Source organism: Ursus americanus, chromosome 7 (assembly GCF_024610735.1).
Source record: "Ursus americanus isolate L20-20 chromosome 7, mUrsAme1.1.p, whole genome shotgun sequence".
Lineage (NCBI taxonomy): Eukaryota > Metazoa > Chordata > Mammalia > Carnivora > Ursidae > Ursus > Ursus americanus.
The window spans coordinates 71,212,818-71,228,634 of record NC_142133.1 but is presented as its reverse complement, the minus strand read 5'-3'; the positions used below and the strand labels follow the sequence as shown (position 1 = coordinate 71,228,634).

Below are 15,817 nucleotides of genomic sequence, written 5' to 3'. Positions count from 1 at the left end.
CTGAGGATGATTTTCATCAGCTTTTGTAGCCAAAATGCAGAAATCTCCACAGGTAGTAATAGAAATGAGACTCTTCACATATTTAACATATTTCTCATTGTTTTTCGTATCCCAAAAGATAACACAATATTCTGGACGATCAGGTCTGGTATATGCATAAACGACAGTATTTGAGCAATAACCCCACTAGGAAGAAAGGAAGGAGCAAAGAACAGGAGGGAAGAAGAGAGGGAGAGAGAGAAAGAGAAAAAGAACATTTAACATTGGAACAGAAAAATCTTATTATAAACTGTAGATATGTGGTTTTTTGGTGCTAAATCTCTTCTTCAGGAATAGAAGACAGAAGGACTGAACATTCAGCTTCATACCTTTTCTTGTTAAAACAAAAAAATCTAAGTAATACAGTTATCAAACAAAGAATGTACTACAAAAATAAATTTAACTTTCCTTATTTTCATTTGTAAGATTTAAGCTTCAGAGGTAAAAATTTCAGATTTTTCTATAGTCATGTCCTATAAGTCAGCTGCATGAGGGACAACAGGAAGAGTGATCCCATCAAAAGTTTAAATTCTGGGTCCCCAAGCCAAAATTCAAAAACAGATGCTTTGCCTTTTCTCCCCATCCACATTTTTTTTACATTTGTTTTTACCAGAGTAACACACGCACATAGTTTAAAGTCAAATAATTCTATATGGCTTATTTAAAACAAAAATAAAAGGCAGATTCCACTGACCGATTTCCTCCCAGGGGAAGCCATTCACAACTCTGAGCTTTGACTGTTTTGTTATTTACCTCCATATCACATACGTATTAGATAGGGGAACTTATGGAACTTAATGGAACTTCTTTCTCTTGAGGTAACTCTCCCAATATATTCATATGTAATTTTTAATAAATCAGTATTTGGAGTTGATATTATTATTGACTGTGTTCACTATTCAAAACTAAGGCATATTTACTTTTTTATACTATGATTACTTTTTAAAATAACCTTTTTACTTTAAAATAATTTTAGATTTATACAAAAGTTACAAGGATGGGGCGCCTGGGTGGCTCAGTTGGTTAAGCGTCCAACTCTCGATTTCAGCTCAGGTCATGCTTCCAGAGTTGTGAGATTGAGCCCCCTGTCGGCTCTGCACTGAGGGTGGAACCTGCTTAAGATTCTCTCTCTCCCTCTCCCTCTGTGTCCTCTCCTCCAGCTCACGCATGCTCTTTCTCCAAAAAAAAAAAAAAAAAATTTTTTTTTTAAAGATTTTATTTATTTATTTGACAGAGATAGAGACAGCCAGCGAGAGAAGGAACACAAGCAGGGGGAGTGGGAGAGGAAGAAGCAGGCTCATAGCGGAGGAGCCTGATGTGGGGCTCGATCCCCTAACGCCGGGATCACACCCTGAGCCGAAGGCAGACGCTTAACCGCTGTGCCACCCAGGCGCCCCCCAAAAAAATTTTTTTTAAGTTACAAGGATAATACAGAGTTCCCTATACTCCTCTCCCTATTGTTCATAATCTTACACTACTGTGGTTCATTTGTCACAACTAAGAAACCAGCATTGATCCAGTCCTATTAACTAAACTTCACACTTTATTTGGATGTCATTAGTTTTTCCTTAATGTCCTTTTTCTGTCCCAGAATCCTATTTGGGATGCATTATACTTAGTAGTCGTATCTCCTTAGACTCCTCTGGACTGTGGTGATTTCTCAGGCTTTCCTTGTTTTTAATGACCTAGACAGTTGTAAGGCGTATTGGTCAGGTACTTTGCAGAATGCTCTTCAATTTGGGTTTGTCTGATGTTTCTCTCCTGCTCCGATTGGGCTTATCAGTTTTTAGGGAGACCATCACAGAAGCGAAGAGCTCTGCTCACGTGCCCCGTCAGGTGATACGTGATATCTGTGTGACACCGCTGATGATGCTAGCCGTGACTGCCAGGACAAGGTGGTGTCTGCTAGGTCTCCCCAGGGTAAAGTGATTTTCTGTTTTCCCCTTCCCATACCCTGCTCTTCAGAAGTGAGTCACTAAATGCAACTTACACTCAAGTTAGGGAAGCAGGAGACCAGAGGCGGTAGTATCCAAGTAATTCGAATACTTCTGTAAGGAAGACTTGTTTCTTCTCCTCCATTTATTTATTTAAATAATTTATTTTAGATCAGCTCTTGCTCTTGGACATTTATTTTATAATTTGGTTACAATCCAAAGTTACATCATTTATTTCGTTGCTCAAATTGTTCCAGTGTTGGCCATCAGGAGCTCTTCCAGGCTGGCTCCTCTGTCTCTTTGGTATGCCCCATCCTTTTGTGTCTTGAGCACTTCCTTACTTTCTGGCACTATCAGAGACGCCAGGCTCATCCTCTATTTTTCCTACCCTAGTCTTAAAATCAGACAGTTCTCCAAGGTGCTTTGCTTTTTAAAAATGAAACAAGCTTTCCATAACAAATATTCTTAGTAGTTTACCAGCTTGATTAATCTCATACTTCCAAATGTGTTTTGGGTCAAATGTTAAATTTAAGATAAGATACTGATTAGTATTGTGGCGCCTGGGTGGCTCAGTCGGTTAAGTGTCTGCCTTCGGTTCAGGTTATGATCCCAGGGTCCTGGAATGGAGTCACGCTTTGGGCTCCCGGCTCAGCAGACAGCCTGCTTCTCCCTTTCCCACCCCCTCCCCATTTGTGCCCTCTCTGTCTCTCTCTAAGACATAAATAAAATCTTTTAAAAAAAATATTGATTAGTATTATGCTGCTTATTCTCATTTTCCCCTTCTGATCCATTCTCTACCTTTCTTTACCCTGCTGTTCCCTGGAGACTGGCTTCTATGAATTCCAACATGTGGGCTACCTTGCCTTCTGGCTTCCAGTTGGATCTGGCCAATAAGGCACCAGAAGGTAAAGAGATGGGCTGAAGTATCCCCTCCCCAAAACTGTTCTTACCCAGCCAGCCAGCAGAGGCCATGCTCCCGCAGGATAGTCCCTCTTGCATAGCCACAGCTCTAGTGGGTTCCGGGAACAATACTTTCTTATCTTGCCCACTGTTGCTAATCCCTGAATGCCTGCATTGTCATCCCTTACTGGACCCATTAGCCCTGCTCATACCTCTGTAATAAACCCTCCACCAATCTCTCTTCAATTATTCTTTTGAGTGTGCCATCTGTTTCCTGCTGAGACCCTGACTGTTTGGAGTATTTTATTATGTATAATATTCTAGAAAAGTTTTCAGGTTCTAAAGTCTTCACACTAAAAACATCTCCCTTCATCTGGTTTCTAAAATAAAGTGGCTGTGAACACATGCAAGAAACATACATTATACTTTGAGCTGCAACAAAATTAGTTAATAAAAACAGCTTTTTTTTTAACAACTGCTCACAATACGCACCTTATAGTCAGGTCGAATGTTTGCAAAATATATAAAAGAATCAACAGCTAGGGCAATTTTCAGTCCTCCTCCTTCCCAAGATAGTGCAGACATCTGCTTTCCAGGAACCTTCAAAGTACCCAAATGCTGAAAAAATAATTATATTTAACCTGAAGTATCACAATTAAACAAAATATAAATTACCACCAATCACTTCATAGAGATCAAAGGCGTTATAAAAATTATTTTGTGAAAGGTTACTACTCACTTTAAAATCATTTTCCTTGAATTTCTATAATGAAAAACATACTTATTATAGGAGAAATTTACAAACAAAACCAAAAGAATTCAGTATCAAATTTCATCAAATCCAAGATGCTGGAGATCTAAATACGCATATTTATGTACAACTCAGGAAAGAATAAAACACATTGCTAATTAAAATAGGATAACTTTGATTACAAGATACATTCCAATTTTGGAGTTGTAAAAAATTCTGCTTCTTGGGGCCAGCTGGCTGGCTCAGTGGGTAGTTGTGGGTTCAAGCCCCATGTTGGGTGTAGAGATTACTTAAAAATAAAATCGTTTAAAAAAATTGTGCCTCTTGGAATGAATGAATGATTGTGGTAGGAAATGCAATCTTTAAGTCTGGCCTCTCTTTCATCCTCCATAGCCAATCAGTCACCAAGTCCTATTGCTTTCATTCCCAGCTATTCTCCACTACCCCTGCCTCCTTTCCTGAATGAACTATAGTAATAGTCTAACTGCAATCTTTACCTTGTATCTCTTTTCTCGTTCCCAGCCTCTACCTCCCAAATTCAATATTCATTCTACTGTCAAAACTACCTTTCTGGAACACAAATCCAATCATATCTTATCCTGCTTTAAAAAAAAATGTTTAGTAATTTTTAGGAATCAATAGCTTCCCACCATCACGTTCTTTAGCAGAGTATACAATGCCTCTTCCCATCTGGCTCCAAACTATACTCTTTGGCTCAGTACCTCACTATTTAGCCGTAATTCCTGTGCTCTCCCTCATGAGAGGGCTACTGTGCCTCCAAACCTTTGACCTGGATAATATCCCTTCTGCCTGAAATCTTCCTTTCCTCTCCCCGTGCCTCCCTGGCCTCACTCTCTCTTGTCCTCCTGGAGCATGGTCTCCATCCTCCAAGATGCAACTTTAATATTGTTTCCTGTCTTCTCCTTCCTTCTACAGGTCCAGAGAATTCAGAAAGTGAGTTACCAGAGAGGACTAACTTCATCATATTCACATTTATGTCCCTATCCCTTAATGGATTGCTTGGCAAACAGATACTCAACAAATATCTATTAAGTAAATAAATGTATCATGCATTCAAATTAATGTCTTCATAAATGAAGACATGCTAGCTACTTGTAATTACAACGATATCAAACCAACTTACAGTTTTCAATTTAACATAGCCCATTTTATGGCTAAATTAACAAGTGAATAAATTAATACAAAGACATTTTAATGTGGCCATAAAAAGAAAATATTGTAAATCTATGCTTTTTTGACAGACCAAGAATGTTATCCCTTGTTCTTAAGCAGATATGTTCGAAAGTCAGGTTTAATGTATTAAGCTCCATTTTGCCAGGGAAACAGATGGGGGTAAAAATGTTTTAACCTCGAAGGGTCCACTCTATCTGTCCTGCTGCCTGCATGAAACCAAAGGGAGCAAGCAGGCTCTCACAGCAGCACTCCTGGTAGTGAGGAGCCGCACTGAGAGAATAAGGTCGTCTCGCAACTCTGCAGGCCAGCCAGGTGATGGCAGCAACAAGGAGAGAAAACCAACTTGTAGTAAGCACTCGCCAAGTATGGGGGCAGGCATTTTCTCATTGTTACCTCCTGTAATTTTTACAACAGTGCCATGAGGTTTTGCCTTTATTTGAGAATATAAGTAAACTGAGTCTCAGCGCTGAAATAAGTTCTCCAAGTGAGACAACACTGTGGAAATGGAATTCAGAGCCAAAGCCAGGCCAAACTGACAAGTCACATGTTCCATCATCCCCTTCCTTGGCTAAGACCACAGTATAAAAACCAGAAGACCCAGGCCTTCAGAATCAAAAGCAAATTCTTCCCTAAGGTTTCCTTAAGTTTAAATCTCTAGATAACTTCCTTCCAAGTTACCGTCCCTATCCTAATAACATAGATCCAAAATAAGTCCCCTATATATTCACTCATTCAAAAAAAGCAAAAATACAAAAACCTAAATGACTAATACACCCTCAGGAACTATGCTAGATACTTTAATCACAACCATGCCAAACCAACCTACAGTTTTCAATTTAACACATAACACACTGTTTTGCAAGAGAAAACAAATAGACCTTAGAATCCATGTTTTTCTGCTTAAAAAATGTTGAACTAACAAAAATAAGCAGATAAAATAATATAATGATAAATAAGCCAATGTTTGACAAAAATAACCAATAAAGAACATGAATTAAGAACGCATTCAGATTTTTAATAGTTAGGAACCTTAAGAACTATACTTTTGCTTTCCCTTGGCTTTTAACATATACTAGAAATATTATTAGCTGTCAATGTACAATCTATTCTCTACATCACATTCTACTGGATATTTTGAGATATTGATTCAAAAGCATGAGCTGATACCATTTCTTACCCTCACAAAAATTACTAAAACGTATTTTAAAATATTAATATTAAAATATTAAAACAACTGGGGGAGGTTTTTATGTAACAAAAACACATATTATTGAAGTCTATGGTGAATTTATAAAAACCAACAGGTACTAAATAGAGTCTAGAGACAGAAAATCAAACAGGTAAAAAGTTATTAAGCTTAGTTACTATAAGTTCTCTTATATTTAAAGAATATTATTATTAATATTAAAATATTAATTTAAAATATTAATTTAAAATATTAATTAAATTATTAATTAAATTAATTAAAATATTAATATTAAAATATTAAAACAACTGGGGAAGGTTTTTATGTAACAAAAACACATATTATTGAAGTCTATGGTGAATTTATAAAAACCAACAGGTACTAAATAGAGTCTAGAGACAGAAAATCAAACAGGTAAAAAGTTATTAAGCTTAGTTACTATAAGTTCTCTTATATTTAAAGAGAATTCTTTAATTCTTTAAAATTCACAATATATTAATTCTCCTATTTGATATTTTCCACTACGTCTTCAATAAAATTCTCCTTAAAAATTAAATTCATTAGATGCACCTGGATGGCTCTGTCTGCAGTCAGCAGTGAGTCGGCTTATCCCTCTCCCTCCCCCTTTGCCCCTCCCTTTCTGCCTCTCTCTCTCTCAAATAAATAAATAAAATCTAAAAAAAAAAAAAAGTAATACTACTGAGAAGGATAACACACGCATGTATGAAAACAATGCCTGTATTTTAATGTAGAGTCACCTAAGATTAGTTATTAAGATAGATTTTCTTAAAATAGTTGGTTATTCCTCAACAAATTAAAACTGTTAGAAGTCTGGAGGAGGGAGGGGCACCTGGGTGGCCAGTTGGTTAAGTGTCCAACTGGTAATTTCGGCTCAGGTCATGATCTCAAGCCTCCTGGGACCAAGCCCTGCATCAGGCTCCACACTCAAGGGAGTCTGTTTGGAATTCTCTCCCTCTCCCTCTGCCCCTCCGCCAACTTGCACTTTCTCTCTCAAATAAATAAATAAAACCTTAAAAAAAAAAAAAAGTCTGAAGGAAGAAGAGACAGATATGTGTGTTTAACATCTATGTACATTTACTATATCACATTAAAAATCCAAAATATTAATCTGAAACAACTAAATTATATTAAAAACAACTCAAAAACCAGCTAGGAAAAAAGATGTACATTCAGATCACAGAGGAAATATTCTAAATAACTACTGCATGATGATTTCTTAGGTGAAACAGCTCATTTCCTACACGTACGCAGTATAAACTAAATTCCATGATGAAATACAACTATCAAGACTTACAAGTGAGGATAGTATTCAAAGACAAGACGCCTGATATTCCATCATTTTTACTCAAAATGTCCCTTTTCAAAAATGTGACAAATTTATACCACGTCCTCCGTTCTTTTTTCCCCAACCTTATTCACTACACAGGAAAGAAAAAAGACATTTACCTCACCAAATGGAGTGTAAAACTGCACAGTGTTTACATCTTTATCCTGAGTGACAACCTTCTGGGAGCCTGCCACAGCTAACACGCTGCCGATGTGGTTCCACTGGATACTCACCACATACATGCCAGTGTCGATTAAAACAGGATCTAGTCAAAAAGCAAAAAAGATGAGGTAACTGTGGTAAAATACTTAGCCTACAGAACTGTATAATCTTCAGAACGATTTTTAAATATGTTTTAAGTTCTCCACACTAAAGAAAAGAAAGAAAGAAAGAAAGAAAGAAAGAAAGAAAGAAAGAAAGAAAGAAAGAAAGAAAGAAAGAAAAGAAAGAAAGAAAGAAAAGTTACGTACTTTGGTCATTCTCATGTCTCATGATTTGGCACCTCCCATTGTCAAAACAAATGGCAAGGCAGGGGCAGTCTGGCTCCACGTAGCCTTCCGTGCCATGGTACCAATGAATTCCAGCAATACTGATTGCTCCAGTGACATTCACCAAGCAATTCAGTTTCATTTTCATCTAAACAGAACCAGTTAGGTTAATATATCATCTTTTAAAACAGGTCAGTATAGAATATTGTAGAAAGAACACTGAAAATGGGATTTAAAAATCTGATTTCAAATGCCAGTCCCATGGCTTACTGGTTTACCAACCCTAGGACAAACCACTTAAACTGAGTTTCAGTCTCTCCCTTTTGCAAAATGAGGATTAAAAAAAAACTCAGAGAATGTATGAGACTAAATGACAAGAGGTATATGAAGGTACCTCATAGCAACGTGTCATGGAAAAGCTGGCTACTATCACTTCCACCAACAGGTAGATTTACATAATGTCCTCCGCCTCGCGACAAACAAAACTGCCCCATAAATGAGATCAGAGACTGAACACAGTAAATCTCACAAAGCCAGAGTTTTTCTTGAGATCATGCTAGCTGAGCCTCTTTTATTTTGCCTTCTTCCCAGGAGCTGATTTTTGTCCCTTACTCTTTAAGTCTTCCGTTCTTTTTACAAACAACCTTGAGTAGCTTGCTACAAAAATATCATTGGAAAAAAATATATATATCATTGGTATCTCATGTAAACTTAGGCTTCTGCTATTAGAAGACACAAAGATTAAACTGTACCTCCTCCCACTCATTATCCCTCGGCTTCAATACACTGAAATCTGGTCCCTCCCAGTTACCAAGAATTCTGAACTAAAAGCATAATTTACCTTGAAGCGACCCAGTTTTTTTAATTAAAAAAATCTAAATGTTGGGAAAAAAACTGAAGACTTTCTTGATGACACAAACCAGCGTAAAAAATAAATGTGTATACGTATACAAATGATATATAATCATATAAAATTGTGTAACGAGTATATGAAAATAGATACACTTACTATAAAATTCCCCTGATTATCATAAATGTGTATTTCTCCATTTGCCATTCCAAAAAGTAGGACTTTACTATCTGCAGACCATGCTACGTGGCATAACTGTATACCCTTCAAGTCTTTTCCCCAAATGCGATTCCCTAAAATAAAACATAATTATTTCATTAAAAGTTCAAGGTCATGATTCTCCAACAACTGTCCTAAAAATCTGTTTCCCTAAAGAGCTCTCACACTCTTCACAGCACCATGTGTTTGTTCAGTTTATGCAGCCAATAAATAGTTACTGAGCAGCTACTATGTGCCAAACACCCTATTAAACATTTGAAATAGCAGCTCTTTCCAACTTTCTCCCTTCTCTTCAAAACTCTAATCTGGGCCTTACTCCCAGTTAGCAGATGAATTCACCTTCAACTTTGGAAAGAAAATAAAAGCTTGCAAAAGAGAAATCTTTCATTCCCACTCTCAAACATTTAGGACAAAAGTGAATCCACAAGGACTCTTTCTGCTTTGCCCCCCAGTACAAAGGATGAGGTATATCCCCAACCAGACACCCATGTAGGGCAATCCCTCCACATACTTTCTGGTCTAAGCCTTTTCTAGCTTTGCAAAGATCTCCTTCTACTGATTATTCATATTTTCTCTTTCTCTTTAAACTCTTATCTCTAAGCCCTTTCTTACAAATATTTAAATGCACTCAGATCTATCCTTCTTCAAAACTACCACCTCAAATAAAAACAAACCAAAGAACAGCTCCCTCAACCCCAAGTTCCCTTCTAGCCACTACCCTGTTTCCACCATTCCTCTCCCAGCCAAGCTTCTTGGAAGAGTTTACACCTGCAGTCACCACTTCCTCACCTCCCTCTCAACCCTCAGCCCAACCCATTCCGGCTTCCACCCCATGTGTCCACTGAAATGGCCTGCAGGAGGTCCCTAGTGGCCTGTGGCTAAGTCTACTGCAGGCTTTTCCTTAACCGCCCTTTCCTTCTTTCTTGGTTTCTGCACAATTGTTTACTCCTTTATCTCCAACACTTATGTTGCAGGTTCTTACCCCACAGGTGGCCCATAGGTTTTTCATCTATTCCAATGGTTTAGATTCCCATCTACATGCTGGTGATTTCCAAAAGTATGACTCTGGCTCAGATACTTTGGAGCCACAGATGCATTCATGTAACTATGGTCTGACAAATTTTGCTTGGCTGTCCTACGGCAGGACAAAATCAACATGTCCGAAAACAAAATCTTCCCTCACAATCAGTCTTTCTCCCACAACCCCTATTTTTTTTTTTTTTAAGATTTTATTTGTTTATTTGACACAGAGGGAGAGCCTGATGTGGGGCTCAATCCCAGGACCCTGGGATCATGACCCAAGACAAAGGCAGACGCTTACCCGACTAAGCCACCCAGGCGCCCTTCCCACATCCCTTATAATAATGGCATCGCCATCCATCCAGTTGTCAAAGCTAAAAACCTGGCTATGATTCTAGACACTTCCATTCCCTCATCCCCAAACTGATCAGTAATGAGGCCCTACCTATCCTACCTCCTCAGTATCTCCAGCATATGTCCACTTACTTCCAGCCTCTTTGTCACTACCCTGGTTCAGCTACCATCCACCATCACCTCTCACCTGAATTACCATAGTAATTCCCTAACTGGTACATCTGCCCCCTATCTTTCTTTCCTCCCTCCAGTGTTCATGTTGCAGTCACAGAGATGCTTCCAAAGAACAAATGTGATCACCCCGCTCCCATTCTTAAAATCTTTCACTGGCTCCCCAGTGCCCTTAAAGTTAAATCCCAACTCCTTGTATAACTTACAATCTGCATAATCTGGCTTCTGCTATTGTCTCTAATTTCATCACATACAACTCTTCTCCTTTTAGTATTATACTGCACTGACTCTCAAAAGTTTTTCAATACCCTAAACATGGCTAAGTTCAACCCCTCTGGACCTCCTCAAATGCTATTTCTTAGGCCTAGGACACTCTACAAACCAACCTTCCTGGTGCCTAATGCCTTAGCACATACCACTTCCTCCAGGATGCCTTCCCTGATTCCTCCAAGCCTAGGTAGACACTTCTACTCTATGTTGCTGTATTTTCCCTGTCTCAGCACTTACCACAAGGTACTATAATTACCTGATTACTTATCCATCTCTCCTGTTCTAGATCTGAAATATTTTTTGTCATACCTAGTGCCTAGAATTATAGCTGTGACTTTGTAAGCTCTCAGAAACATTTATGGAATAAATGAAGTTACACTAGAAAAAAACAAATGGAAAAATGAAAATCATTTTGAAATATATTATTTCTCTATAAAGTTTCACAATAAAATGAAGGTACAGACTCTCAGAAGCCCCAGTGTTATCTATGAACTAAAATCTGAAAAACATAGGTTTTAAAGTCATGAAACACAGGTAACAATAACATGCTCAGCTCTATTAAAAAATGACCAGATGATCATTTCACAACACATAAAAATATCAAATCATTATGTAGTACATCTAAAACTAATGTTACATGTCAATAATATTCAACGGTTCAATTTTTTATAAATAACCAGAGATTGTTATATCCCTATATACCTTTTGAAACTAAGATTTACATATTTATAATAGCTTAAATAAGTATAAAAATAAATTATAACGAGGCAGACATATTTAAAATAATCCTGAAAAATTGATTTTTTTTTTCAGTGCCACTATAGGATATTTTTTAAAAATAGATTTTTTACTTGAGTATACATGAAAGTAAATGTTTCTTAGGGGCACCTAGCTGGCTCAGTCGGCAGAGCATGCGACTCTTGATCACGGGATCGAAAGGTCAAGCCCCATGTTGGGTGGAGGGTTTACTTAAAAAAATAAAATAAAATCTTAAAAATAAATAAATGTTTCTTGAACATCATCAAATTGTATATCAACTATTTTCTCTTCTTGTGTTTTTCTGTTAGAAATCTAACATATAATTAATTAAGCCTCTAAAGACAAAAATGCCAAACAAATCTTGATCTTAGTTCTGTGTGCAACAAAGCATTACCATCCACTGAACCAACTATCACAGCCCCGTCTTCGTATACAATGCAGATCTTCTGTCCGTCGGCATTCCAGCTCATACTTCGAACCACTGACTTATTCCTATTATTGATCATCTCCTCGTACCAAGAGCCTATTCGCACAAATTTAAAAAAAAATTACAAGTCAAAACTTTCACATAAGAGTTGAAAACATTCCATAAAATACACTATGGGATAAGTAACTGCAAAATTTTCTACAATCTGAGACATTAAACTATAAAACCTTCAAATCCAACAAAAACAAAATAAAAATTAGCTGAGGCCTTGACCAAAACCGCTTCAAAGATTATCACAGAAAACACAATAAATGCCCATCTTTTCTTTCTTTCTTCCTTTCTGTCCATTAAAATATAAAACTCTATTTGATTTTGACAGGCCAAAACAACTGATTTTTCTCAAAGCCTAAAATTTTAGATAATAACCAAGGAAAAAACAAAATAACCACAATAATTTTATATGTATGCATAAACTCTCCAATGATTAATTATAAGCATATTCAATACAAATACATTAGGTAAAAACTCTAAGCCTGCTTGAAAAATTTTCAACAGTTCAAATCACTTTAGTGATTTCCCATCACTGATGCTGAATGACAAAAACATTCTTTCTTGTACACAGGGCTAGAGTGAGAGGTCTCAAAGGGTAACCAAATGTGAGGCAAATCACAAGGCTATTTTGTTTTGTTTTTATTTTTTTACTACATTTTAGTATCAGGAATTTTGGCCCACAGCCAAGCAAATTATCACGTAATTTGAAATAACTGGTCGAGGAGGGCATTATCAGAGTCAGGACTGAGGCCCAGAGAACACCCATCTTGGAAAAAGACAGTTTACCCTAATCTCCTGTACTCTCATATTCTACTCCCTGCACAGACATACACACACATACCTAAACTTTGAAAAACATAAATTCATGTATTAAGAATTTTTAAATGGTATACCCTGAATGTCTTCAAAACAACACACGTGAACTAAGGTAGCCTTCTCATTTAAAGATGATGGCTACAGGCCCCAAGAGATCATGTATTATGCGTTATTTTCTGGTAATAGTGAAGCACCTAAATTAATCCTTTTCTTGCTCTCTCGTAGGCAAAGGGTACAAATCATGAGCCAGTAGTCAGAGCTGAGATAAAATCTGTGTCCATGAAAGAAAAGGAAGCTAAATGACTCAATAAAGGGTATGAATTATTGCCCCTGACTTCTTAATAAATGTTTTTACTCACTGGACTAACTCTAGCCACTGATCACACAGAAAATAACTCTTATGGGGCGGAGGGAAAGCTATCTCAAGTAGAAAACTATCCTGCTAAGGACCTAAGATCATTTTGGAGATAACCAACAGCCACCTAGTTCACTTTCCTCATGCAAGGTCACAGTTGAAAAAAAAATTAAGTTAAAAGGAAAAGTAAGCAGCAATAAATCTAGAAATATTACCCCTGTGTGGTCGGATGAACCCCTGCTGCTGGTTTAAAGGAGTCTATTTCAAATACGTTGTTTCCCCATTCAAACACTGTAACCCAGACTCCAATCTGTGAAAGGTTCCATAAGCTCTCCCAGCATACCTTTATATAACATCCAAACAATGATAAGCCCATTTTGATCACTAGTAGTCAACTTCTGATACTGTTCATTCCACGTTACAACTTGAACAGAACCTTAAAAAATTGTAAAACAATTTAGGAACTTAAAAAAGGTTACGATTTCAAGTTCGTATTTTTATAATAAACACAAACAGCATGTTCAAAGCAATACGGTTCCTGTGCGACTAGCCAGTCTTTAATTAATCACTCAAAAATATTCATAGGATGTAGTCGCTATTGTCACTCATTTCCTGTGATACAATCTTCATGTTTGATACGTGTAATAAAAATTTTCATGTTTGTTCATATTTCAGGCAGCAAAGTCACCTAATCCGGTCAGACGCAAGAGCTGCCATATATCTGATGACAGAAACAAATGTCGGTAAGATTTACCCAACTGGCCTGACTCCCAAGGATAATAACGCCCAAAGGACATCATACTAAGTACTTGGATTTTTTTTTTAGGGGGAAGGGGGTTGTTTGTGGTTGATATATGCCCTAATTTCTCTTCTGCCCCCTCTTGTTTTCCATTCTATTAGTAACACACTCTTGAGCATATCTTAAACCTCTGGGTTATATGAACAACTGAGTTTTTTTTAGTTGTTTTTTTTTTTAATCCCTACATACTTTAGTGTATGTTTCCTAAGAAGACATTCTCTTTCACAACCATATTATAAATTAGTGAATTTAACACTGATATAATATTATTATCTAACCCCAGTTCACATTCAAATTTTATCAATTGTCCAAATAATACCCTTTATAGATACTTCTTTTCCTCGGTCCAAGATCCAGTCTAGGATCACGGAATGCATTCAGTTGTCATGTCTCTTTAGTCTACTTTGATGTGGAACCACAGGGCAGATTCTAAAAAAGGATTATATCCTACCCACAGACAAATAACAGTATTTTTTAATATATAAAATAAGACCGACTTTGTTTTAGATTTACTAAAAATACTGTTTTTCCTGTAAAAGTTGTTGAAGGACTCTAGGCTCAATTAATTAATTATGGCTCAATAGAAATGATTACTTTAAATATTGCCATTATTAAAAATTATAACATTTCTGCATTAAGTAGAGGGTTTCTAAATGCCTAAAGACTATTCAAATATGATTTTAAAAATCACATGACTCACCACTATGACCTTCGAGAGTCTGATTCATAGAAAGGTTACTAGGGGCTGCAAGACCCCTCAATTTTGCATCATCTAGGGAAAAAAATATTAGAGCAAACACATTAAAGTAACAGATTATAAGACTTTGACATTTCTTGCTTATTTTAAAGGGAGTTCTTATTCCTAGATGATATTAGAAAGATTTTTTTTAAGTATGCCTCAGACCTACTATTCTCATGGTAGAAACATAGGACAATAATATGTACCCCCTTGTAAAGATACTATTCTGACAAAATAAAGCAAAATACATTTTTGAAAAACATTGTTTACCCATTATATTAAATATATTAGTAATTATTATTGCTACTTATTCCTTCCCAAAAGATCATAAATAGAAATATTTATGACAGACTGAAAACTCTAAAGCATAAAAGGGATCAGAAAGCAAAGACTTTGGAAATCAGTTTTTACTAGATTTTGCAGAATCTTTTATTCATTCATTCATTCATGCATTCACTTAATGTCTATATCGTGCCATGCACTATGGAAGCTTCTGAATATAAAATGATAGATGAAATAGTTAAGGCCTCTCCCCTCAGAGAGCTGTAGTCTACTGAGGGGACAGATTTTAAACATACACTCATCCACCCCCATAAATATACATGTGTGTATGTAAAATTACAAATTGAGGAAGTAAAGCCATAATAAGAGATAGTAACAGAGGGAGATTAATTTAGATTGGAGGGAGGGAGAACCAGGGAAGGCTTTCTGAAGAAATTATATTTACGCTGAGACTAACTGGAGATGTCAAGCAAGGCGGGGAAAAGAGGGAAGGAGAGGGGAGTAGTCCAGACTCAGAAATAGCAAGTGCAAAGGCCCCGGGGGTTGAAGTGTAGAGCCTTTGAATCCAAAATGGAATTTAGTTCAGCCCTTTATCTTACAGAAGACTGAACTAAAACCCAAAAGTGTTGACCAACTTGCTGAAAGTCACTCAGTATGGCAGAGCTGAGATTCCACGCCAACCTCCTCATCTAGATCTTCAACGTAGAATGGGGATTGTCGAGCTCGCCATTCTAGAGCAACACTACGGATGTTAAAGGAAATGTGGAACTGTTTGCTATGGTTCCAGAGAACTAAAAAAAGAGAAAGCAAGGTGTAATCACATGAAACTTATTGACAAAAATGTTTTAAAAGTCTCATTTTCTGT

General features: G+C 36.9%; 1 protein-coding gene across 2 annotated transcripts in view; it reads right to left on the bottom strand.

Annotated features, from left to right (window-relative positions):
- The window catches only part of WDR35 (WD repeat domain 35), a 55,254-nt gene that overhangs the window by 38,019 nt on the left and 1,418 nt on the right, over positions 1 to 15,817 (bottom strand). For both annotated transcript variants that reach the window (XM_045813454.2, XM_045813455.2), the window contains exons 3-10: positions 14,632 to 14,703; positions 13,476 to 13,568; positions 11,878 to 12,006; positions 8,850 to 8,983; positions 7,823 to 7,988; positions 7,472 to 7,617; positions 3,366 to 3,491; positions 1 to 186 (exon numbers count right to left, since the gene is read on the bottom strand). In XM_045813454.2, coding sequence (XP_045669410.1) covers positions 1 to 186; positions 3,366 to 3,491; positions 7,472 to 7,617; positions 7,823 to 7,988; positions 8,850 to 8,983; positions 11,878 to 12,006; positions 13,476 to 13,568; positions 14,632 to 14,703 — 1,052 coding nt within the window. The remainder of the gene's footprint in view (positions 187 to 3,365; positions 3,492 to 7,471; positions 7,618 to 7,822; positions 7,989 to 8,849; positions 8,984 to 11,877; positions 12,007 to 13,475; positions 13,569 to 14,631; positions 14,704 to 15,817) is intronic.